General features: G+C 36.3%; 4 protein-coding genes and 1 long non-coding RNA gene across 10 annotated transcripts; 2 read left to right on the plus strand and 3 right to left on the minus strand.

Moving 5' to 3' along the window:
- Positions 1–305: 305 nt before the first annotated feature.
- LOC125218197 lies at positions 306–1,242 on the plus strand. Its single transcript, XR_007175902.1, has 3 exons — positions 306–439; positions 932–1,005; positions 1,122–1,242. It is a non-coding gene; the product is annotated as an uncharacterized LOC125218197 (long non-coding RNA).
- A 2,109-nt stretch (positions 1,243–3,351) lies between these two features.
- LOC125200640 (histone-lysine N-methyltransferase ATXR7) lies at positions 3,352–12,775 on the plus strand. Of its 6 annotated transcripts, none has more exons than XM_048098330.1 (17): positions 3,352–3,436; positions 3,525–4,062; positions 4,146–4,265; positions 4,690–5,394; positions 5,493–5,783; positions 5,962–6,501; positions 6,591–6,993; positions 7,088–7,180; positions 7,323–7,741; positions 7,819–7,941; positions 8,285–8,365; positions 8,832–8,885; positions 8,982–9,133; positions 9,784–9,930; positions 10,317–10,943; positions 11,082–11,143; positions 12,369–12,775. In XM_048098330.1, exons 2-14 carry the CDS (start codon positions 3,712–3,714, stop codon positions 9,803–9,805), a joined length of 3,354 nt encoding a protein of 1,117 aa, XP_047954287.1. In that variant the 5' UTR covers positions 3,352–3,436; positions 3,525–3,711; the 3' UTR covers positions 9,806–9,930; positions 10,317–10,943; positions 11,082–11,143; positions 12,369–12,775. The 6 variants fall into 6 exon arrangements, with proteins under 6 accessions (XP_047954287.1, XP_047954288.1, XP_047954289.1 ...); XM_048098331.1 differs by having other exon boundaries at positions 3,379–4,062; positions 10,317–10,532; positions 10,814–10,943; XM_048098332.1 differs by having other exon boundaries at positions 3,379–4,062; positions 10,317–10,532; positions 10,873–10,943.
- A 331-nt stretch (positions 12,776–13,106) lies between these two features.
- LOC125202404 (tRNAse Z TRZ4, mitochondrial-like) lies at positions 13,107–17,107 on the minus strand. Its single transcript, XM_048100794.1, is given in 10 exon segments — positions 13,107–13,456; positions 13,698–14,229; positions 14,312–14,636; positions 14,639–14,675; positions 14,810–14,833; positions 14,925–15,043; positions 15,123–15,177; positions 15,267–15,311; positions 15,397–15,486; positions 16,588–17,107. Coding segments are annotated over 10 exon segments (1,668 nt in total). The 5' UTR covers positions 16,735–17,107; the 3' UTR covers positions 13,107–13,162.
- Positions 17,108–18,694: 1,587 nt separating this feature from the next.
- On the minus strand, positions 18,695–20,228 carry LOC125196949 (protein FAR1-RELATED SEQUENCE 3-like). Its single transcript, XM_048095654.1, has 3 exons — positions 19,804–20,228; positions 19,110–19,733; positions 18,695–19,019 (listed from the first exon to the last, which is right to left on the minus strand). Exons 2-3 carry the CDS (start codon positions 19,719–19,721, stop codon positions 18,870–18,872), a joined length of 762 nt encoding a protein of 253 aa, XP_047951611.1. The 5' UTR covers positions 19,722–19,733; positions 19,804–20,228; the 3' UTR covers positions 18,695–18,869.
- Positions 20,229–22,220: 1,992 nt separating this feature from the next.
- Positions 22,221–23,182, minus strand: LOC125199559 (protein FAR1-RELATED SEQUENCE 5-like). The gene is made up of 3 exons (XM_048097546.1): positions 23,084–23,182; positions 22,836–23,000; positions 22,221–22,751 (listed from the first exon to the last, which is right to left on the minus strand). The coding sequence occupies exons 1-3, from the start codon at positions 23,180–23,182 to the stop codon at positions 22,221–22,223; spliced, it is 795 nt and encodes a 264-aa protein (XP_047953503.1).
- Between the last annotated feature and the right edge of the window lie 3,473 nt (positions 23,183–26,655).

Below are 26,655 nucleotides of genomic sequence, written 5' to 3' on the forward strand. Positions count from 1 at the left end.
AATGTTAAAATCAATTGAAATTATAGTAAGGGAATCAATTAGAAGACTATTAGCAATCTATTTGATGAAATAAGTAGTTTTAAATTTTGTTAACTGTAAGTTCATGTACTCCCTATATATAAGTACATGAAAACAAAATTGTTAGTTTAAGTTTATATTTTCATTTCAAATAATCTATACAATATATAAAAAGGGGAGTTTTGGAAAAATTTACAAGATTGTCATTTAAATTAAAAATTAAATTAAATTAAATTAAATGTATATAATTTAAAGGTTATTAAATATGTGATTAAATGGAGTGAGTGGGAGGTTTTACTATGAGTGGAGTGAGTGGGAGGTTTTACTCCATTTCTTAATTTTACTCATATAATTTGCATCGTTTTTGTGATTTAATTCACCGGTTTTGGTGATTGTGATTATTTTGTATATGATTTCTAAGGTACAGATCACTCTTTGTTGACATTAGACCAGCGAAAATTGTTCCAATTTTGTGTTATTTGTTGTTGATATTAGTTCTTCACCGAATATTGATTGCAGGTTCCTATATGGAGTTTAATTTTAGAAATCTTAGATGTATTGATCATCGAAGTAGGTTTTTTAAATTTCTGATTTGTTTGCGGTTTTAGTTTTGCTATGATGCTGTTGTGATGTTGTGATGATGTATTTATTCTCTACCTCACCATCTTGTTCTAAATGCAATTCAACTACTTGTAACTCAGTACAAGATAATTGGATAAATTCAGTCTGAATTATTTTTATGCTAAAATTACAAATTCGACTGATTATATAAATTGGACCCCATCTAAAAAAATTACCATTGATTATTGAGACTACAAAAAGAATTTGTTTATGTTGGCTTCTCAGCTACAGTTATTCCTCATGTTGATGGTGTTTTTTCTACACTTAATATTTTTATGTTTTTTGGCTTCAGGTGCTTCTGGGAGATGGGCTGGAAAATCGAGTTTAGTTCTTCGTTTCGTGAAAGGTCTTTGAGTGGCTATGATGGTACATTGTCAGTTAATTCTTTTCGATTGTTGTTCATTATTGATAAAGTAAGGTGACGTTGATGAATCTGGAAGTAGGGATGCCTAATCTACTTATACATTTTTTTCATTCTGTAGGCGTCCTTTGATCGGGCTAAAAAATGGGTCGAGGAGCTCAAGGCACAAGGTAGATAACAGTTGTAATGCAAATTTGACATTTGCTATTTCCTTTTATTTTCTGTAGCCCATTTAAATGTTGTGTTTGAGAGTGAAAACTGAACTATGAATGATGCTAAGAAGTCACGACTCATTTGTATTGTTAGCTGAAGAAAGTAATAGGAGTTGTTGGGGTTACGTTGCTTTAGACCATCTCCAACCGTACACCAAAACTCATTTTTGGTTTAGATAATTTCTCCAACCATACACCAAATTCAAACTCATTTTTGGGTTTTTCGATGGAATAACACTAAATTTGGTGTTTACTCCAAAATTTTGTTAGAGAAATACAAAAAATGGTATAAACTTAAAGATGGTGTAAATGGTTAGAGTAAAACTATTTTTTGGTGTGACATATACTCAAAAATGGGTTTGAGTTTGGCGTAAATGGTTGGAGATAGCATTAGAATGCTATAAGTTTTTAGTTTTTATTTTTATTTATTTTTCTTTTTGGAGACAAAAGTGTTGCTTAAGAAGAAATGGATATTGAATGGAAATTAAAACTCATTTTGTTGATTCGTGACAAGAGTTATTTCGCAGAGGATAGACAAGCAGCTGACCTCCCGATGTAAAAGGGTGATCTCGTGCCACAGTGCCCACTAGCCACTGCTCTCCCCTTCATCGACTCGAAAACTAAAAACTTAAATAGACGACAAGAGTCTTAGATGTCCATCTTATTGATTTTAATTTTAAAATTAATGTAGTATATAAAGAAGTTTCTAAATTAATTTGCAATTATTCATTATGTTTAATTTTTTATTGTGATATATTTTTATCTTCCTACCCCATGATTTAATGTTTAAACATTATATTATACAATTTGTTTCAAATTTATTATGCTTCAATGTTTTTGTTAGACTTTTTATTCTCATATAACATATTGTTCATTGTTAATATTGTTTCTAATTTTATTTAATTAATTTAAAATTAAAAATTAATATTTTAAAAATATATTAATACTAATACATATGGAATTTGTGAATGAGGTATTGAATAAACTACTAGGAGCATCATCAACGCCGGACTTCCGCTGGGCATCGGACCGCCGTCCCCGACGTCCGCGGCGGAAGTCCACCATTGTGCGAGGAAGAGGGGCGGACGGACGTCCCGTGTGGACACGGGAGTTCCGCGGGTATCTCGCAACGTCCGATAAATTATTATTATTATTATTATTATTATTATTATTTTCAAAGTCTATATATACGACTCGTTCAACTTCACTTCATTCGCACCACTTGTGTTAACAAGTTTCTATCTCTCTCTATATACATTTCTTTTGGCAAAATATGTTGCATTACGATAGTGATTCCCCCGTCACGAGCGAGTCACAAATGCAGACAAAGGCATGGATCAGTGTAGTCGAGGATCCATACGTCTCGGCCAACCAGGTCATCGACAGAATGTGGTACCGCATTAGCCAAAGCTACCTCAAATGGAAACCGGCCAACGGGAAGGCTCACGATGCACATGTCCAATCGGAAGTTCCTTCGCAGATCACTCCCCAACTGACCAATCTCGCCGAACCGCAGATGACGCAGTTCATGATTGAAACAATGGAGAAATGGCATGCAGCGACGGATCCCATGTAAAAGCGGATGTTGAAGGATGAGATCGACACTATGAGGAGAAATCTGAGGTTGCCACTCATGCCCGATGCCGACACCACAACCGCCGAAGGGGAGGACGAGTCTGATGCCGGGGAATGAGACGAGGGAACAATTTGTCGAAGCTTGGGTTTTTTTTTTGTTGGTTAAGTTTTTTTTAATAATTATGTATTTTTAAAAAATAAATTAGTTGCATTTTCTCCGTATTCGTGCCGAAATTTTAATACCGTACATTGTTTAATTCCGTAAATTATTTAATTGGGTGCATTTGTGATTTTTTTTTATTGCGGGAAGGCTATGGGATGTCCTCCATTGTGCAGGGAAGATTATGGGATGTCCTTATGACGTGGCAGTGCTGAGAAGGCTATAGGATGTCCTTGATGACATGGTAGAAGGTGTTTTTGGGAAGTCCGCCGATAAGGCTATGGGAAGTCCGCACCAACTGGGGATGCTCTACTGTTCCATCATAAAATAAAAATGTAATTTACTATTAAAAAATTATCTTAATTCATGGGTATATAAAAAAAATTTCAGCTGTGTTGGTAGCCCTAGATTTCTCTCTCCCTCTCTCTTCTCTCTCTCGATTTGTTACCTAGCTTCCTTCGCAGCTCAATTCTGCATTCTGTAACGGAGGTAAGCTTTTTACTCCACCCCTCTCCAATCTCATGAATCGAGAAGAATATAAATTGAAATTATCTAATTAAGGATTTCCTATTTCAAGTGATAATCAATCAAACGGACAGCTACTCGATTGAATCAGTTACGGTTTCGATAGCGTTGGAGCTTGAGGTGATTCATTGTTAAAAGCCAACATCTTGTGAGGAAGGGGGCGAATAATGGAAACAAACTCCACAAATTGCAGTTTTGTAGTTATCGTAGATTATTATCCGTCTTAAATTGGGGCCACGATGAGTAGTGAATTGAATTCGAATGGGGACAGCGCCCTAGTTTCGGGAGTTCACGATGCTGCCGCCGCATATGTGAGCGGGTGGATGTATGTGAATCAAAGCGGGCAGATGTGTGGCCCTTATATTCAGCAACAGTTATACGAGGGTATAAGTTCTGGTTTCTTACCAGGGGAGCTCCCCGTTTATCCGATTGTCAACGGGAATATCCTCAATGCAGTGCCCCTCTGCTACTTTAACCAATTCCCCGACCACGTTGCCACTGGTTTTGTCTACTTGAACGCGAAGGAGTCTACGAGTGATGCCCACGGCTCCATCCCGAGCAACAGTGATGCAGATGAAAGCTTCCCTTTGGTATGTGTGGAAAGAGATGAAGAATTAGGTTGTTAAGCATTGAGATAGTAAATTGTTGACATGTTTTATTTTTCTGCTGAAAGACAGGAGATGATGAGTCTTCTTGGCTGTTTGAGGATGGTGAGGGTAAAAGACAGGGACCACACTCGCTTAATGAGCTTTATTCCTGGCGTGAGTATGGATATATGCACGATTCTGTGATGGTAACTAACTACGATCTTCATATTGGAATAATTTGTAGTTACTCCTGGTGCCAGTATACATACATTAGAGCGTCCTATTATGATCTTATTTACTCATCCGAAATGAAAGATAGTTCATTTCAAAGCACATTAAATAGGGTTATATTGTGGAAAATTAACACTTAATTTGAGTTAAGTGGACTTTAATTTTGGGATGGTCAAAAAAGAAGAGTGGAATATGTTTTTTAGGACAGAGAAGGGAACTATTATGGAAAAAGAGTATTAGGGAGGAAAGCAGCCAATATATTGTGGACCGGTAATAACACTGATTATTGTATATATATATGTATCCTCAAATGTGTATTTGGCGCTTTCCCTTTTTTATGAGTAATCTTAGCTGCTGTGTCATCATTTTTTTTGTCACTCTCATGGTATGCGTTTGCAGGTGTATCATACTGAAAATAAAGTTAAACCCTTGAATTTGGCAACATTGCTGAACACTTGGAGAAAAGCTAGGATTGGAGGAGCTGTCACCACGTATGATAATAATGATGAAGGAACTGGCTTAGCACTGAACTTGGTGTCTGAGATTTCTGATGAAGTTTGTTCACATCTTCACTCAGGAATTATGAAAACAGCCCGCAAAGTTTTACTTGATGAGATAGTTATGTCCATAGTTTCTGATTCTATTGCCATGAAGAGAACTCAGAAAAATCCTAAGATTGTACCAGTCATTGAATCTGTGAAATCTGTTTCTTCAGATGGAAGAGTGTTAGAAACTCACATGCCAAAGAAAAATGAGTGGCAGCCTGAAAACCCTGTCGAGAAGGACCATGCCATTTGGGATGAAGTAGAAGTAGAGCATACTGTTGATAGTGAAAGATGTAATGGTGGTGACACCATGAAACCTCCTCCTAGCATGAAATCAATTGGTAGTTTTGAAAACTTTTGTGCTGCACATGCAGTTGTTAGCAGGACGCTTTTTTATTCTTGCCTGGAAGTCATGTGGAATGCCATCTGTTATGATCCTGTAGCTGACTTTACATCTTCTTGGCGAAGGAAAAGGCGCTGGTATGATCCTGGTTATGTTGCTAGACAACGCTTTCACAAAGAATTCTCCCAGCCAATTGAGAAGCTACCAGCCGACTCTGTATGTATTGATATTTTTCACATCTTTTTGTTTGAAGTCCTTGTAATATGTATTTTTCTAAAATTTGATTTATTTTCTGACGGCTAGTACACAAACAGGACTCCTCTAGCTCTGAGGTAGATTGCCCTCCAGGTTTTGGACCAGAAAGAATTTCCGTGGATATAGAAGCAAAATCACCATCAGTTTCACAGCATTCTGAAAGAGAGGAATCTTCTAATAAGATACTGTCCCATAATACTTCTTATGATGAAATTGGAGCCATCTTGGAATACGTAATGAATGATCTTCACTCTTCCTCAAAGTTGTCATTAGAACATCACTTTGAAAGACTTGTGGATGAGGAAGTGAATAAAGTAATTGATTTTCCTCAAAATAGTCCAATTGATGAGGTAATTTTATTGAAGCACTGTCCTCTGAGTCACACATACGTGCATGTGCGCACAACAATCGTCTGTGCACCCACCAATTCTTTAGAAAAAAACATTCTCATGGTGCTTTGTTTTGTTCTTTCTTGATATGTATATACTATGTAATCATATTTTAATCTGTATAACCAAATCCTGGCAGGTTGCTTTCTGCTCGTCACCTACATGGTCAGATGACCACCTGGGTTCAGCTCAAACTAAAAAGTATCCATTGCCTCAAACTGTTGCTCTCAGTCATGAGGTTATCATGCCCAAGGTTGCATTTCAGAAACTGCTTATACATTCAGATGATCCAACTAATATTGAAGTAGATGAATTGTGCCCATGTCTATCTGAAGAAGATAGAGTAATAAATGGTCCACTAGACATTTCCAGGGTGCAATTTCAGCATTTGCCTGTACATCTTGAAAATGCTAGCAATGTAGCAGTTAGTGATGAATTGCGGCCACCTAAATCTGAGGAATTGACCGAACATTGTGCTTTATCACCAATTTCTCAAGTAAATGCGTCAAAAGTAGACGAGCACACAAGGAGAACCTCTTTGCAGGTAGCACTAATGATAAGCCGGTTAAGAATATATGACTCTGTCATGAGAACATGGAGACCTTCGTATTCTAATGATTTCATTGAAAAAGCTATAACAGTGGCATGTTCTTTGAGAAGTCATGAATTAGGAAACAATGTAAGTTTCACAGTTCCAGATTATTGAATTTCTTAAGTTAATTGAACAGGCAAATCTGTTTGCTTAATGTATTTATTTTGCTCTATCAGGGATCTGCTGATTGCATGGATATAGAAAAATCTTATGGTGCTGGGAGATTCTCTGAAGCAACGTTACTAACTGGAAAATATGTATATTCTCGGAGGAGTAAATTGGGTTGTAAAAAGTCAGAACCATTTTTCAAGGCTCTGATTAAGGGAGAAGATCGCCATCCAAAACTGGCACCGAAAAAGTCAAAGAAAAGTAGCACACATAAAAAAGTTGTTCAGGCTGCACAAGTTGACACTATAGTTCCCAATTTAGAGAAAAAGGCCTCAAAACCTGACACTGCTGTTCCTCATTTAGAGAAAAAGGACTCAAAACCTGACACTACTGTTAGTAGACGTCGGGTAAAGGGATCAGCCCGTCATATTCGCAGACAGGTGTCCGATAAAGTTATTTCTCCGCTTCAAGGTATCCTACTATATTTTATTCTCAAGTCTTAGAGCTGGTGCTAAAGGTGTTTGATGATCTCTTCATGAATGCTTACAAAATTATTTGTTTGAAGATCTTTCAGGCAATAAGACAGAGATTCCATCCCTTTCTACTAAGGACCACTCTAACCTTGAGCAGATTACAAGTGCCTCAAAAGTACCAAAATGTTGGTCTCATAACTCAATCCTGTTAGATTTCTTTATTTTCCTCAAATTTCAGATCTATAAAATTAAATCAAGTTGTTGAGCAGTAGTCCATTAATAAAACGTTTGTGCTATAAGTAATCTGACTTTGGTTCTTCCATGCAGCAAATAAGCTCTCAAAACTTAAAAGGAAGAGTCTGAATAATCATTCACAACATTCTCGACCTGGTAAGGTCCAGAAACTAGCAAATGGCACTCCAAAAGAAGCCATGCCTAAACAAGTTGAGGGGCACCAGACTAAGAGAATTAAGACTAGGACGCCGAGACCTTGTCCACAGTCTGATGGCTGTGCACGGACATCCATAAATGGGTGGGAATGGCGTAAATGGGCTTCTGAGGCTAGTCCAGCTGAAAGGGCTCGTGTAAGAGGAAATCATATCCGTTCTCTCTATATTAGTTCTGAATGTAATGGAAATCATTCATCCAGTGTTAAGGGACTTTCTGCAAGAACAAACAGGGCCAAGTTGCGCAACCTTCTTGCTGCTGCAGAGGGTGCTGATCTTCTTAAAGCAACACAGTTGAAGGTAATTCGAGCATTAATATTTGTGGTATTTCCTGAGCCCTTGTATAAATCAATAATTAATGATTTTCCTGGGCCCAGGCGAGGAAGAAACGGTTACGTTTCCAACGAAGTAAGATACATGACTGGGGTCTTGTTGCACTGGAGCCAATTGAGGCAGAGGACTTTGTTATTGAATATGTTGGAGAACTTATTCGCCGTAGTGTAAGATTTCCACTTTTTCTCTTGTTAATGGGCGTGTCAATAGGTCTTCCTTTAAGTTACATGTTATGGTAAAGGTTCATGAAGATGTTAGCAACTTAAAGACAGATCTTGAATTTATTTGGAAATTAGCTTTTTCTTTGAGTTGATTGTACCACTGACGAGAACACTTACTACTGTGATTAGTTTTCAACCTAAGTCCAAAGTTTGGGTTGTGAAAAGTGCACTACGGCACCATTAGAATGTGGAAAGTATAAAATGTCTCTGGAATCTGTCGTCATTTCAGTCCAACTGTCCAAGTCAATTTTTCTTTGTATTAACACCTTTCTCTTACTTGACTCTCTAGATATCTGACATACGAGAGCGCCAATATGAAAAGATGGGAATTGGGAGCAGTTATCTTTTCAGATTAGATGACGGATATGTGGTAATTTACATATTAATATTTGAATTCGCTTAGCTTAACACCATAATTCTGATAAACATTTGACCGCATATGTGCTAATTATGGTTCTTTGGTTATCCCTTCATTCTTTATCATAGATTTTTGACAACACACTTCATTAGTTTATTCTCTAATGTAACTATTACTTCACGCCATTGTCATATTGATTTCTGAGATTGTCATTTTACCTTGTCCAGTTTTTCCCTTTCATATTCATGTTCCCTCATTTCATGTTATGGTGAATTGATCTGTTAGGGGCTCTTCCTTTGTTGTTCAGTTAGTTCCTGTCAATGTTTGCTAGTTTTCCTTCTTACCTGCACTGGTTAATTGCTTAGTATTAATCTCTACATATGAAATGTCTCAAGTAGAATGTCATGATACTAGTGTCCCAGTATGGTGAGATGAGAAGTCACAGAGAGAAATATCACTAGATGCATTTTACTTGCAGGTTGATGCCACCAAACGTGGAGGGATTGCTAGATTTATAAACCATTCTTGTGAGGTAACTTTTGCTAAAGGTTATAAATATGTTGCATTGAGTCACTAGTGTGACGGAGTCACCCTAAATGAGACAGCATTGGTATTTTGTTGATCTCAGCCTAATTGCTATACAAAGGTCATAAGTGTGGAGGGGCAGAAAAAGATCTTTATATACTCAAAGCGTCATATCACTACTGGCGAAGAACTCACATACAATTACAAGTTTCCATTAGAGGAGAAAAAGATACCTTGCAACTGTGGTTCTAAAAGGTAAGATAGTATACAAATTAGTACTAATTACTGTATTTATAGGCTTCTATCCTTACACTGTTCTACCATCACACTCAAATATTTGCATCATTGAGCATGACTGGGGAGTTTAACTTTACTTTAACATATCCAGATAAAACTGAAGTGTATTGATATTTGTAATTTGTTCGGACCTGTTTTCTGTATTTTAATTTATAAGCAAACTTCTCAAAAACAGGTTTTGTTATTAGTTGTCTTGTTATGATGGTGCTACTTATTTGGTGGGAAGGCATGTTTGACTTGTTTAATTTATCATTGTTCTCAAGGTTGAAATCCAAGATGTATTAGAATTATGCCATCCTGTTACAATGTCATTATCTCTTGATGTTCTGATAAGCTACATGTGATTTATTAAATCCACTTCTCTGCTAACTAGACCTCCTTACGTATAAGACTTGATTATTTGTATGAATGTATTGATAAGCTAATATCTTGAAAGCTCTGCCATAATTAGGTTTTAGCAAATAGTGTTATTTTGGATTCTAAAGGGCTGCTAGCTCTAATTCATATTTTCTGTTCTAAATAACTGATCTGTGTCTGCTGCTAATATTTGTTTACCTGTTATACAATGGCATCTCTGCTAACTGGCCTGCTAATGGTTCATCTTGTAGGTGCCGTGGCTCATTGAATTGATGCTGGATTGAATATTTTACTGGTGTGTTGTAACCATCAATGACTGGAATAACTTTGACAGTCTTCGCTTACTTGGGGCTATCCCAACTGTAACTAGTGGTGGCATTTACTTCGGGAAAGTCTTGGTAATTTCTGAGTCTCTTTAACTATTTTGAATTCACTAGCTCATGCCCTTATTCATCACAGGTAGAATGAACCAAAGTTGTAGTTCAGCTCCTTTACCTTTGATTGCTTGTTTCCTGCATGTGATGAGGGATTATCATCCACGAACTGCAATATTTGTTTGTTGTTCAAATTGGGAGGAACATGCATTGTAAAATTGGGCAACAGTTCGTAATTTAGATAAGCCCACTGACCTCTTTTTCTCGAGGAGCTACAGACTAAACTCATTTCATCCACCCCATTTCTTCAGAGATATTCTGATATATAATTAACCAAAAACGGTCAACTTCTGGTCAAGTATCTTCCATGGATTTAGAGATGGTTGATCCTACTTATTTGCTCTTTTCAGGTCATGAACTGCTTCAGCAAGGATTACTCGAGTTGTGTTCCAGGTCTCCATTTGCGTCGGTAGTCAAAAATGATGATCACTACCAACTCAACCCATGTGATTATTCTTGTAGATATCTTGCAGATGAGTTTCTCCTCTCAAGAACTGAAAATTTGTTGTTCTTTTCATTTCTTTCCGCAACAGTTTTGGGATCCAATGCCTTGTACAAAGATACTGGTAAATTTTCAAATATTCCATAACTTATACAAAGTATTTTTTTGGTAAAAGTTTGATTATATTCTGCTATATATGGGCAGTTGTGCTACATAATGCTAACAAAATTTCTAATATATCTGTTGAAACAGAAAAGATAGTCTGAAATTATACAAATCAAGTAAATTGCCTGTTTTTATCAGCTCATTCCCCTATCAATCTCTTGCATAATATTTCTCAAAGAATTTCAGTCACTAAGTGCAAGATCTTTGTATGACTAGTGACTCCCTTTTTTCTATGGATAGTTGAAATTTGCATGAGTCCAGCCACTCTTCAATTTTGACATTTTCCCTCGGAGTTACAGATGAAGAAACTGATACCAAGAGTCCGGCCAATTTCATACCGTAGGCTACTTGCGATGAATTGACACATTTGGTAATTTTCAAATATAATTTTGTCGTTGCGAATCTTGATCATAGAGGCTAATATACCCAGTAGCGTTTTGGTTGGTTTAAAGAGAGTGCGAATCCCAATTACTGTTCCTTTAAAGTTTTTCGGTTTGGTACTGCGCAGGGAGAAAGAAGTAGTCCGCTTACATGCGCAACTCCTAGCAGATTTTTTGTCAAGACGTGCTGGTACGTCTCTTTCTACTTCTATAAGATAATTTACATGCCAAATGATGCATTTTAAATTAAGGGTTTAAGAGTTTTTCGGGTCTAGGTTTCGGAGTTGCTTTGAAAGAGGGAATGGGGTAGTGTGTCTAGTGTGATAAGAGAACTTAATATACGTAGAATAACTATTAGTTTACCCTCAATAGACTTGAGTTATCAAATATCGTCGTTGGTTTATTGGGTTAGTTTAGTATTCAACCTATTTCATGCTCTTTCAAGAGAATGGATTTTACAATTGTTTCTTACCTCTTTGGTCACATTATTATCCAACAAAGATAAACACGAGCGGTCTAATAATTTATGCAAGTGGAAAAATTGTATTGTTAACTAATTTCAACCCAATTTTTTTTTTATGAAATCTTATGATCTCTGCCCATCATCTACTTTTGCTTGTTGTTTTCAATATGTTCAGACACGCTCATTTTGTAACTAATCTACATTTCATGAAGGAAAAACAGCTCTTTGATTATTTCTTCCTTCTGTAAGGGCGTATGAGAGATATAGGCTACAAATCCCAAACTCCCTTATCCCAACTTAACAAAATAGATGGAATTTTGGAAATAAATAAATTCAGATATAAACATTTATAAAAGCATTGTGAGTAATATTGCAAAGTAGCTGGATTACGACAATCTCAGAAAGTACTCAATTTACTATAGCAAAGACGAATAATATCCATTCTTTTAACGTATAAAAAATACTCACTTTCATGAAAACACAATGAGAATGTAGTAATGAGGGATAATTAGGTAGCTTCATTAAATTTTCGTGAAGGCTTAATACGTCTATTAACACAAAGTGTGTAGTTTTACAGTATGTTTTTCTAAGAGGAAGTACCATTTGTCCTTTTTCTTATGTATTTCTAAGAATCTGTATCATTTGTCTTTTTCTTACACACGTACTAAAATTGTTCTTTTTTTATCATCTTTCTTTATTAAATAACCATATCAAGGTAACTTGAATGAATGTTACACTAAATTTAATGAATGGGACATTGGTTTTAGGAAAAAAAAAGTATCTTAGGCCAACAATTTCTTTTTCTTTTTGTCATACTAATTGTTTGTGCTTCTTCATTCAGTAAATCTGAGTGTGCAACCATTAATTCAAATCTTGGATGAATAAGTTTGTATATTCATCAACAAATATAATATTATATTTTTCATGTTCTCAACTATGAATTGATCTACAGGGCTATCCATCAAATGCTTCAAAACTTGACTATGAAAATACTATATTTTCTCAAAGAACATAAATCATCACCCTCAATAGAGTCAGTTTACATGAGATGATAGTTGGACTAATCGTAAAATGGAGAAATTTGATTCATCGATGACTTGTGCCCGACCTTAGCTCAACTGGGAGAGTGAGGAATGAATCGCTGCATCAGGACTTGCCACCTGATGTTGCTGCATCCTTGGGTTGCCGGTTCGAATCCGGCAGGTCGGAAAAGTTTTCCATATCATACTGCATTTGCAAATTATCTCTATGTATAATATCACCCTTGTAGTAGTAACTTTCTACCAACAAAAAGAAGCAAAGTGATTTGAATTTGACAGTGAATTTCAGTTAGCCGTATTTAGCATCTTTTAAAATCAAGATATGAGTATATTTTCTTTTGGCAATAAAAAACAAAAAATTCCAAACTCTAGGCTTTGATTATGTATTGTTTTGGCTACAATGCAGAAAGGAGACGCTGAGTGTTCTTTTAATCTACCTGAGATTAACAAATTTTCATATTATAAAACAATAAGACAGTATAGCATTTACTCTTATTTATATTAGGTACTTTTCGAAAATTATTTGATATTATGAGATTTTGGCCGAATCAATTACATATTATAAATAATAACGGCTCCAAAATCAATTTTTTTTTGAAACCAATGTATTTACATATTGCACTAATGAAAAAAGGTTAAAGATACCAAAGTGAAATGAAAAAACAGTGGCTTCATTAAATTAAAAAAATAAGTGCGGTATCTAAGCTCACACATCTTCAGAGTCATCAACAGTCATTTCACCTCTAAACAAAACTGAGAGATATGGCAGCACTCTTGGCAGTGCATGAACATCCGCTAAGTTGACACTCATCATGTCGAACACGACGCACGTTTTGTGCATATGCACTTCATCGAACACCGGGATCTTCGGGTATCTCTGGCTGAAATTAGTCAGAATGATCCTATACGCGCCTGCAGAATTCCCCATTTCCACTGCCTCCATTGTCGTGCTGTGTTTCTTAGACACCGCCTCGTCCATCATCCCGTCTTCGAAGGACGCCTGCAAATGGGAGTCAATAAAATGGTGAACCGAGATCACAGAGAGACTGGTGTGCACCGTACATCCAGATGCTCGATACATCTATCTTAACTAATAATTAGAGATTAATGTGCACCGTACATCCAGATGCACGGTGCATCTATCTTAACTAATTTCTAATTAGAGACTAATGTGCACCGTACATTCGGATGTACATAAGTATTTGCCATGTAGAAGTAATAGTAGTAGTGTCATGACTTGCCTCGTGAATGAGCACGGTCGCACGGCGGGCAGCCCAAACAAATTTCGGGCAGGGTCTGGTGTCGCCTGAGTAGACGACTTTCCACCCGGGAATGGTTTTACCAGCACTGTTGATCCTGCTCGCAGCCTGCAGCACGACGCCATAAGCTCCAGGACAATGAACGACGGAGAAGCTCACCAGCGCTTCTAATCCAAGTTCTCCGAGAATCTTGCACAGAGATGAATCGACGCCCTTGCTCGTGTGATTGGTCGGTTTCCCTTCATTCAAATCAAAAGCCTCCAATGCATCCTCAGTTGTATGAGAGCAGTCGAGAAACCGCATGTCCAGATCCTCGAGCTTCTGGTAGGCACTCAGAAACCAATTGAGTTGATACGGGCCAACGACGAGGGCCGGCTCGTGTGGTAATCCCTTCAACAGATCACGTCGTCGAGCAAGGATACTTGCAAGGCCCGTGTGGTGATCAGCGTGGATGTGCGAAATCCAGATGCATTTCAAACCTTTTATAGCTTCGTCCGCACCTTGGACTCCGAATCTGCAACATATCAATGACACGGGGTAAGAGAGACGATCCGGGATGAAAAATCTCGAATGCAGAAAAGGGGTGCACTGTTGACCTTCTCTTTAGCTGTCCCAAGCTTCCTTCACCACAATCTAAGAGTATGCTTCCTTTGGAAAATAAATTGATGAAAATCGAACTAACGTTTCGATACTTAGAGGGTTGCGAAGAACCGGTACCAAGAAGAACAATCTCCATGTCTTCTCTGGTTATATCTTCGAGACAGCTAGGGACAGCATCTTCGAGCAACCATGGTTCCTCGCTCACACTCGCACAATCCGACAATAAACGGGTCACATTCTCGGAGGCGTCTCTAGCCTCCGGAATTTCTGACAATAGCTCTTGAATGATCTCGGAATGAGATGTTAGTTTCGGTATACTGATCTGTCGAGCCCCATATTCGCGTAGGGACGCAGATGAAACTACATATATAGCAAGGGTACAGAGCCATCATCAACAAGTAGAAATGAGCTATAATTGCTTCACTTTATATGGCAAAAATCATCTATCCGGGCGCAAGAAAAAAAAAGGGTGTCGTCGTAGAGATTTCGCATACCTTGAGAAGATTCTCAGCCGAAATCTGTTTGAATAGAATCGAGATAACGAGTAAAAAACAAAGAATCGTGTAATTAGGAAACCATCGCATGATTTGAAAATATTGTCATGCGTACCTCATGTGATGCCTCTGTCTCAGATGGTAAATCCATGTTCGGCAGTGTCAGCAAACCAGAGACGGGAAACACCCTGTAGTGAAAGAGTAAACGTCGTAACTTCCAGCAACACGATGGTTCTATCACGGAAAGTAGTTGGAGTGGAATCACATGTATCTGTACAATCGTTCTCCACATAATACGAAATACGGTGGTTACCTGGAAGTCCACCAGCTGTTTCTGAGCAGACACGTGAGAGAAATATGTGATCAATCTGGAGAAATTTGACACATAAAGAAGTATAACAATCTGTAGAATTGCTAAAAAGAGAACAAGCTACGTAAATGTTTATTCAAAAGATACCTTCGACAATGTGATCTTATGCTCGGTGCAGAAGCGTTGAAGTCCCTGTAAAGAAGTATAAGATACATGGGAATTATTTAAGAAACCATTATGCAATACAAGAATTTAAACAAGATTGAGGTAAGCTCACTTCTCCAGCATTAAATATAAATCTTTGCTGTTGAAGAAACAGCAGGACTGCTGGGGATGTGTCTTGTGTATCCATTCCAGTTCCAAGGATCTGCAAGATAAATGGACAAATTGATCGATATGAAAGCATACTATTTATCAAAAAAAGTGAACAACGTAGACCATACTATTAAATCTAATTGCACCGTAAAAGAAGGAAAAGGACACACAAAAGTAAAAACGTATGGCTGAAGTATAATATAATGTAAATGCATTAAACGAGAAAATTAAATTGTCCTTCTCCATGACTAGCTCATCCGAGTTAACACATTTTGCTCTCTTGTTGACCTTCAGTTTGTACAAAAGACAGGGGCACCTTCCTCCCAAGTGCAAAAACTGGGAAAAAAACTTCAAATCTCGTTCATATACCGTAATGTCCATTCTCTCCCACATCACAGCTACTTGTTCTTTTCGGCTGCAAAGATACATCTAATAGATTGAGAGAACCAACATCTCAAAGAGTGTAAAATTCGGTGCTCATTGGGAGCATGACAGTTATATATACCGATTTCCTTACTATAGCTTAATTAATGATTCTTATGCATGTATTTAAGCATTCCTTGGCATCGGAAGAGCTAAAAGCAACAAAATCTTAGCACATATACAACTAAATATAGTACTGAACAATTTTTTTTATCTCTTGAGTCCTCGATTTGTCCCACTTTCCCCGATCAATTTTCATATTGCAACAGCCTCAAACCTCCACGGATGTATCCATGATGGAGCACCAGAAACCAAAAGTTATGGCTAATATACACGGTTACACGCTCAAATAAGCCAACAGAAAGATACTATGTCTTTCCACTATATGTGCAATTTTAACAATCCATAGCTGCAAAAAAGAGGATATACTCGAACGAACAAAATCCTAGTCAAATTTTTAGCAATCTTAACTAGCCTGTCTCTGCATTAAACTTTAAACTAGATTAAAGATAATGAGAATACCTACTGCATATGCAAACTAATCATCATTGAAACACAAGAAACATGTCGACTTTCACTCCAATAAAGTGATGATAAAACATAAATTAAGTCCATTAGCAAAAGCAATCAACATTTTATCCAAGCAACAAACAGAAATACCACAGAAAGAAACAAAATCCGAATCAAGATAAAATGAAATAAAGCAAAGAAACAAACGATTTGCTTTTACCTGCACATAAGCAATGGTATTGGTATTACCAGGATTGAGCGGCTGCTTTTTCGGCCTATCGCTCTCATCCCTTCCTTGAGCCCTCTTGCTATTTCTTTTTCCCTCCTCCATCGCCAAGATTCCGCCTTTTTCACTGCCACCGTTCATCTTCTTAGTGGTCTCTCTTAAACCACTTTTGTTCCTGCTAAATTGCCGTGAAGCTGACAGATGGGCGGACCCAGTAGGAAGGGAGGGAGGGCTTAAGCCCCTACCCAAATATTTTTTTTTGTATTTTTTCTATTTATAAAATTTTTGAAATCTTAAAATATGTAGCTCAGCCCTCACCAAATTAATGCTACTGAAGATTAAATGCTTGGAAATTGAAGGATAAAAGGGGCTGAAAATTGAAAATTCTTAAATTGCTAAGTAAACAGTTAGAAACGGTTTGGGTGTTTTAAGGAAGAAGATGACGCAGGCTGATAAAAAAGAATAATATTATCATTATTACAGTAATCTTTTTAAGTGTTAAGTTTCTCGGCAAGATCGTGCAACACTATCCATGGAACCGGATCCTCTGCTGTGATTAAATCACAGCAGGTGCTGTGGTAAAAAACGCCGTTGTATCCTTCTATTAAAATAATGCAATTTATTTAGTTTTTAAATCTCTCCAAATCGGCCAACAAACCAAAAACGTGTATCCCTCCAAATCTGCCAAGTAGATACGCTTCTTCCAATATCAACTATATCAATTGCCGATTTCTTTCTTCTATTTATTCATGGACATAAATTGTATATATTTTGCATTCCCTGTCCTTGTAGTTGTAGATGATTGAATGCATCAAAATATTTTTTTCCAAAATTTTGCTGAAGAACACCCATCAATTGCTCGATGAAATAACTAAGAGAGAATATACTTATTGTGAATTGAGTTGGGATATTGAAAACTTGCTGCTGTATTCAAAATCTAAATTTTGATCTTAGCAACTTAAAATTTACTCATATATCTTGCTTTGTATCTGATAATTGTTTGATGAGTATAAAATAGTTTTGATAGCTTATGCATTATAAATAAGATTGGCTACATATGCTTAGCAGTAAGTTTTCGATGAGCATAAATTGCTTTGACAGATTTGCATTGTAGTTAATATTTGCTGATATAGTTAGTATTAGTTCAATTTTTTATCCTTAAAGGCAACAACAAAGATGGCTACGGCAAGGATAAAAATCAAACTAAAAATAATTAGTTAAAAACATCTCAATGATCTCGGTCTCCATCTCCATCTCGATATTGATAATTACCACTAGATGTACCTTCGGAGCTCTATATAGTGCTGCAAGACATATAAATCAAATACACATATATTATTAAATCTTGAGTTATAAGTGTTAGAGTTGAATCAACAAAGTGGTGTATACTAAGAACAAAATATACATTTCAAAAAGGGAGAAAGCAATGTACATAGAACAAAAAATAATACCATATCGGAGTTGAGCATGTTGATCCATCAAAATATGTTCCATTGGCAGCATATAATGTTTGATCTATTGGTGCCTACAAAAAAAAAGATAAATTACAACCAATTGCACCAGAAACTTTGTACTATAAATAGTTAGAGCATCTCCAATGGTACTTCGGCCAGAAATCGGCCAGAAATCGGCCACTGCTACGTCAGCTGCACTAAAAATCCACCTGCCACATCAGATTTAGGCCAGCCGCAGTAAAAATAATTCAAAAAATACTACATTTACGGAATTAAAATCACAATACGGAATTAAATTTACGACATATATACGGGAAAAATTCGTTAATTTTATTTAAATAAAAAAAATTACATTAACTAAAAATAAAAAAAATTACATAATAAAAAAAAATTCGGGCTTCCACACACGAGCCACCGCCCCACTCTACTCCTCACTAATTTATTAAAAAAATACATAAAAAAATGTTAGTATGCCTTGAATCAATTATAGTTTGCCGCTAGCCGAACGGGGGTCTATTGGGCCCAGTTGTTGTTGTCCATCGTTAGATGTTGCTCTTGTACAGAAATTTAGAGAGAGAGAAAATCGCGTTTATATAGATTTAAAAAATAAATAATAAAAAAATTGAAAATCGGCGCTGGCCGATCGCTGGCCGATTGGCACGCCACAATGGCGGCCAGCGCATCGGCTAGCGCCGGTCGATCGGCCAGCGGACGCCGATATTTTGGCCGATTTAGCGCTGGCCGACTCCAATGGTTCGGCTAGCCGATCGGCCAGCGTAACGAATCGGCTAGCCGGTCACTAGCCGACCATTGGAGATGCTCTTATACCAGTAATAATTCAGTGAAACTCAAATGATCTGAAGTCCTTTCGGGCCACGGACGAGGTGCTGGAATTGCCGGATTTTCGGGGCACGCACGAGGTGCTGGAACTACCGAACAAGAAACATGCAATGTACCTCGTGCTCCAACAACCTACAATTAAAGTAAAATTTATATTTAATAAAATTATTTTCCAAACACATAACAGTATATACCTTTACTTTATGGTTTGTGTATATATACCTTTACTTTATGGTTTGTTTTTCTTTGTTTTGACTGAAGTTCTACCCAACTCTTCAATCGTTTCGAACCTTTTGCACCAATTTTTTTCTTGAATCCTCTTGATGCCATTAGAGAAGAGACCGTTGAAGAGGTATTCACATTGTCACTATATTCTTGATCTTTTTCTGCTAAACGCATTTCCATTACCTTTTTATATAGATCCGACATTGTTTCATTCACCAAGGTAAAAGTGGATTGATGGATAGAAGCTTCATTAGCCAACCTTATAAGAACTTGACATAGTCTTCGATACCGCTCAGTACTTTGTAATTTAGAATCTTCTTCAACTTCATTACCAATAAGGTCATGGACTACACCAGTTCTAGCTTCTCTTGTCCACCTTTTAAGAATATAATTCTCAGGAAGCAACTTCACGTCTAACACATCAAACACTTTCACAGAGTGACAACATATTAATCCAACCATCTCAAACCTTCGACAACTACAATGAATCATCTTTGTATTGGGATAATATGTCACCCTCCATTCCCTATCGTGATCGTTTAGTCCAATAACATACTCAAATGATGATCCCGATTCATCTTTATGCTTGATGTATGCAGCTGCAAACATGATAAACTCATTCTGGAATAAATCAAAAACTGATGGAGTATAGATCTTAGAAAGTTGTCTTAATATAGGAGAGCTCTCTAACCTCAATCTGGGTAACTTTTGGTGTGCCTCAAAATCACACTTCAGTTCATTGTACCGTTTATCCTCCACAACCCGCTCAAAATTCTTAAAAAATCGAGCAATGTTTAAGTTGGGCATCGTACAATTCTTGATACTAGAATTGATGCTCTCACTAAGTTGTGTGCTTCTCATACCAAGTTGTTGGAAAGAAATCAATTAGTGAAGTAGCAATCAAGAAAAGAAACGTGTGATTTGGAGAATAATTGCAGGAGAATCCTTACCATGTTTAGCTATAGTTTTACCTATTAAAGGACATGTAAATCAGTGTGTAAAACATACAAGAAAATGAATAGAAATCTCCTCCTTTTATCATGGCATCAGAGCAAGGGCTCAGAAAAGAATTCATCCTAGCCTGAAAATACCAAAATCTCGGCCAAAAGGCTTCAACCAAACCTGCATCACTGATAAAAATGATTTTTCTGCATTTACTGAGGCTACAAAGAATTCGATACAGACTGCAGATGGGGAATTGACTGTTGTTAGTGGGAGTGGGACCATTGAGATTTCTCCCACCTTAAAACTCTCCAATTGCCTTTATGTGCCAAAATTGTCTCATAAACTCATGTCCATTAGCCATGTTACTAAAGAGCTAAATTGAACTCTATTGATGCAGGGTTATTTAAAAATTTTGTTTCCTAAGTTTTCTAAGTTTGAGAATATTACTTGTGAGTCGTGTGTTTTAGCCAAAAATCATAGACAATCCTTTAAATCTAGTGATACTCGAGTTAAGGATATTTTTTCCTTAGTACATGCTGATGTGTGGGGCCCAGCGTCCATTTCTGGTGATCATGGTTTAAAGTATTTTTTGATTTTTGTTGATGATTGCACTAGATTAACATGGGTATATTTTTTGAAAAATAAATCTGAGGTTTTCGAAAAATTTACCATCTTTTTTACTATGATTCAGACCCAGTTTCAAACCTCTATCAAAATTCTTAGGTCTGATAATGGTAGAGAATTTGTTAATAAGGAGATGACAAATTTTTTCCGGAGTAAAGGATTGGTTCATCAAACGAATTGCCCCAATAGTCGATTTTGGAAATGACTCGGGCTTTGTTTTTTGACTCAAATGTTCCAAAGTTTCTTTGGCCGAGCGGTAGCCACTTTGCTTTATTTATAAATCGTCTACCTACAAAAATCTTAGGTATGAAAACTCCTTTGCAAATCCTTTCGGCCTCAACAAATATTCCTGAACCCCGACTATTCCTCGATAATCTTTGGTTGCTCTGTTTACGTCCATGTTCCCAAGCATGAAAGAAGTAAATTCTGCATGTGCTATTAAATGCGTCTTTATGGGATATGGGTTAAATCGAAAGAATGCAGGGGTTACCATCCGTCTTCTAGGAAGATTATTACAACCATGAGCTGTAACTTCTTAGAAAGTGAGTATTTCTATCACAACCACATTCGGGTCGGGGGAGAGTGTTCCAAGTCGGGGAGAGTGTTCGACCCTCCATTGGGTAGCGCTACAATTAGGTAACTCGAAGTGGAGCCAGAGCAAGCTAGTGTCATCGCCGAGCGAGATCACGTCATGTGGAGCCTCCTCGGTCACCATTGCTGAACATCCTCCTTAGTGATATGTGAGGTAATTCCCGAATCTAGCTCGCATGATACGGTTATTAGCTCCCACCCAAACCGTGCGAAGAAGAGGAAAATCGACAATTGATGGTGATCGGCGGTATATCATGCCAAATAGAAGCACCCGCGGGTGCCTCCTAAAAGATACATTCCGGAGAATCGGTTCAAGATCGGTACCCTATGGCAAATCGGCGAAAGCAAACTATTGAAATGGCCGGGGCATTTGAAAGTGCTCTTTATGAAGAAGAAAGGCCACCGAACGGCGGAAGAAGCTATGAAAATTGCCCCTTGGAGGAGGCAATGTTAGTAGAGATGCGGGCCACGGGCTGTGGATTCAAGAAGCTTCCGCGAAGTACTAAGCAAGTTAAGAATGGGTGACCCCATTACTTAACTTGAGGGGGAGTGTTGGAAAGAAATCAATTAGTGAAGTAGCAATCAAGAAAAGAAACGTGTGATTTGGAGAATAATTGCAGGAGAATCCTTACCATGTTTAGCTATAGTTTTACCTATTAAAGGACACAGTGTGTAAAACATACAAGAAAATGAATAGAAATCTCCTCCTTTTATCACAAGTGTGAAGGCTTTTATGTAGCATCGGGCCCATTTTTCCTTCACACTGTACATATGCTTCAACCATGTATTGTCTTGAAGACTAAAATGTGTCAATAAGTTGCTCCAAGCCTCCTCAAAATCGGTTTCATCCTCAAAGCCATACATACACCTCTTAAAATTTGTCAAGAAACACGATCCTTCCTTCATAAGGTTTCCCAGATGTTTGATTCCATTTTGCATTAAATGCCATCATAATCCATGAAATGTCTCTGGCATTACCTCATGCAAGGCTTTTCCCATAGCTTGATCCTGGTCAGTGAAGACGGTGAGAGGCCTTTTGTGTTTGTGTCCATCTAAAAATGTTTCAAACAGCCATTTGAATGATGCTGTTGTTTCATCGTACAAAAATGCTGCGCCAAAAATGACAGCTTTTCTATGATGATTGAAACCCGAGAATACGGCAAGTGGTCTATTATCACGATTTGTATAGTATGTCGTATCCAATGACACAACATCACCAAAGTACTCATAATCAATCAACATTCTTGCATCTGCCCAAAAAACATTAGTTATTTGCTCTTCCATATCCATTTGGTTCACATGGTAAAATGATGGATTTTTAGATAACTGATCTTGAAAGTATCTCATCAAACAACCAACTTCTCCATACACCATGCTTCTTTGTCTCTTAGATCGAAGATAATTCTTAGCGTCTAAGATAGTGTAACCAATCCCATCTCTTCCTCCAGCGTGTCTAGTCATCAAATCAAAAGATGATTTCTAATTGAGCCCAACATCATCAGCTAAATCAATCTCATGTGCTTGAACTTCAGTAATGCGGCGTTGAGAAGATAACATATGTACTGTCTCGGGAAGGTGGAGGGGATGATTATGCTCTTCCTTAAACTCATTTACTTTATATATACCCTTCACATAGGTCACCCCCAACCTTACTTGGCAATTTGTTCGAGTCTCAAGTCGAGGATTAATCGTCAAAGAATCCCTTTTGTCCTCTTTACGAACACCTTCCTTACAACAAACATATTTATATGATGTTATTCGACCAGTTTTTTGCATTTGTTAAAGTAATGTTTTCGAACTCCGAAGCCAACTTTTCCCCCATATTGAACCCAAAACATCCAAGCATCATCTAAGCTATCAAATTTCATATCGATTCTAGGCTTGAAATCAGAATCAGAGCTCATATTCATCGGTTTGGAAAACTCTGTTGCAACCACTAAAACATGAAAATATTAGATGATATGCAATGAGAAATTTTTATTCAGATAGAAACATCAATAATAATATATGCGAGATTAACTTTTGCTTCTTCAACTTCAATACAAATTCTAACTCTTTTAACCTATCTCACTTTCTCTTGGAATTAAATGGTGGAAAAAGCAACATTGGTTAGCTACTTTCAATATTTGGCAAGATCAAATAACAAGTTAAAAATATTCATGGACTTGTTATAATGGTTCGTTATATTCATAAAGGAAAGCAATAATCCCACAAAGTCTTAGGCATAAAAAATAATTAAATACCATCTATTCATAAAAAGAAACAGGATTAACAAATATTAGATGAATCACACTACATTCATTAGAAAAAAAATTCATACCTTGAGATAACAGAGAAGAGTGATTAATTTTTTCCACAACCGGCGTAAAAGAAATAGAAGCAGATTAGAAAGAAGATGAAGAGATTATTTTTTTGTTTCCGGTGTACGCAAAGAGAAAAAGGAGGGAAAAGAAATATTTGGCTATTGATATATTGGATTCGGTTCCTACACATTTTTGGTTTGTTGGCCGATTTGGAGAGATTTAAAAACTAAATAAATTGCATTATTTTAATAGAAGGATACGACGGCGTTTTTTACCACAGCATTGGTTTGTTGGCCGATTTGGAGAGATTTAAAAACTAAATAAATTGCATTATTTTAATAGAAGGATACGACAGCGTTTTTTACCACAGCACGCCCTGCTGTGATTTAATCACAGCAGAGGATCCGGTTCCGTACTATCCATTAGTTTTAAAAACTAACTTTCTATTTTTTTAATTTTAATTCTTTATTTCATTTTCTATATTGGAACCTTTAATTCTTTTTAGGCGCTATTTTTCTTTTAATAATCAATATTTTTAATTCATTCTTTTTATTCAGTTTTAATTAAATTATGCAATTTTTTATGTCATTCTTTACTAACATTCAAGGATAAGAAAAAGAATGTGTAAATATGAATTGTTTCATACTTTTGATTAGGTATTAGCTAATTAGTTTCTTGCAACAAAAAAAATATTTATGAATTTCCATAGATTTTATAATTGTGATTTTTTATAATATGCTATTACTCTGCATATATTTTACTATGTGCTTTCTTTTACCTCTGGAATTTTTGAAAAATATAAAGAAAAGCTAGCGAAATTTTTTGGAACCAGTCTAGTTTTTTAGAATGCACGGTCTATTTACCAAATATAATAAAAATGAAATGGAATATAATAGAAAAGTACAAATATAATAATAAGCAAATGTATGTTTTAAAGTAACAAACACACACATATATATAATGTACAAAATACTATATCCGTCTCCCCATTATGTGTACAACATTTTGGTTCGTCCTTATTAATTGTTCCACTTCATCTTTACTACTTTTGGTCATATACCCCAAATTCTACTAACTAATTTCTCTCACATACAATTAATATTTTCAACTCACTTTACTTTACATTTTTTTAAAACCCGTGTCACATCAAAGTGAGACATTTATTAATTGGGAAATGAAGAAATTATTAACTAATGGAGCACCTACTGGAAAAAATTCCTGCGTCCGCCACTTGAAGCTGTGTTGTGTCTTTGGATAGGAGAAGGTAGCGAAGAGGGACTGGGGATTTGCCATTCCTGAGGTGGGTTTTGAGCGAAAAGGGGAAATATGCGGAAAGGGAAGTCAAGTGACGCAAACGGCGGGGTAATTACAATCTACTCGTAAAATATTGAGTACAAAATATTTTAAGTTAACAAATATTAAATTTTTGATTAGTGTTGTAAATTAGTATATTCCGTCTAATAATCACTAATCTCGTTTCTTTTTCATCTTTTCATCGTTTCAATTCATAACATTAATTACTTGCTTGTATTTACCAAACTGTACAGAGCTAAGCTTGGAAATGGTGCAGAAGAAGAAATGTGGGAATTATAAGCTTGTGGTTGTGGTGTTGTTTCATTTTTCTATTGGGATTGTTAAATTGTTATGCTTTTTCCTTCAAACTAGTTGCTGAGATTATTATTTTGATCTGGTATAAATCCATTCTGCCAGTTTCATCTTGTTAATTATTCCAAGTATTAAATTAAATCTAGAATAAAAAGTTTGATTTTGACCATGAAAAAGCTTTGACATTCAATTGCCAATATGTTTCTTTCAGAAAATCCGAAAAATGAGTTTCGAAATCTACAGCTTAAATGAGCAAAAGAATAGAAAATCAAAAAAACTTTTGAAAATAAAGATTACTTTTGCTTATGTAAAAATAATTGGGATAACAATATTCTTCTAGAAAATCCGAAAAATAAGTTTCCAAATATAAGCAAAATTGAAAAAAATACGTATGGAAATAGAATTAATTTTGTAAGCGAGCGAACCTAAAAACGTGGATAAAAAGAAGGGTTATCCTTCCTTCGTCCCATAACAATATGAACTTTAGGATTAGTACGGGTTTTAATGTAAAAATTGGTAAAGTAGGAGAGATGCAGAAGGAAAAAGTGATTGGAGTATTGTTACTGGAGAATGGGACCTACCTTATAAGAGATAAAAACTTTACAAAAACCATCAGGAAATCGATCATTTTGATGATGATCTCAGTTCCCCTGTAGCCGAAAGAAGAGGCAATTCGTCAAAAAAAAATTTATAAACCAAATTATAATTTTCATAAACAGTATCAAAATGTGAGAGACAGGAGATGATATGGGTCATGTCATGTCACATTATCCCATCATTTCAAGTGTGCATTGAACATAATTTGTTAACATAGATAAATTAATTCATGGTTCCTTTGCAAATATAGTGTGCATAAGTTGGTTCGGTAAAATTTCTGCCCATCAAATATATATTTCCCCCATCAAACCTTAATTATATATAGTCGACTGTATAAACTATTTGTCACCCAATTAAGTTAAGTTCATTCATTTTGTAGGTTCATTTAATATTTATGAACTAGTATTGATTTGTGTCATCAAAAAGCCATCTAACAAGTAAATTGCAAGTGATCGATTTGTGAGAGTTATATTTTGATTGGAATATTGCAATGTTGTTAAGAGTATAAGTGACGTGGTCAAAGAGCAAACAAGTCCACCAAATTACATCAAAGAGGCCCAAGGCCCAACACGAAAGGAGATGTAAGATACACTCCATTAGTCCATCTATCCATGAAAAATAATCTCATTTTAATATTGTCATATATCCACGACATATAGTCTCATTGCTAAAAATAGAAAACGTATCTCTTTTATTTTACTAATTTTTTCTCATCTTTCATATTTTAGCTATTTTTCTGCTGCTCTATTGCTTCATCTAATCAAATATCAAAGGTATTTTTCCCTACGACTACTTGCCTCAGTTTTTTAAAATGTTTTTTCTCTATTTGGGAACTTTCCCTCCATATAGATATATTTATCCACACAATCTCATGTGGT

Source organism: Salvia hispanica, chromosome 1, assembly GCF_023119035.1.
Source record: "Salvia hispanica cultivar TCC Black 2014 chromosome 1, UniMelb_Shisp_WGS_1.0, whole genome shotgun sequence".
NCBI classification, from domain to species: domain Eukaryota; kingdom Viridiplantae; phylum Streptophyta; class Magnoliopsida; order Lamiales; family Lamiaceae; genus Salvia; species Salvia hispanica.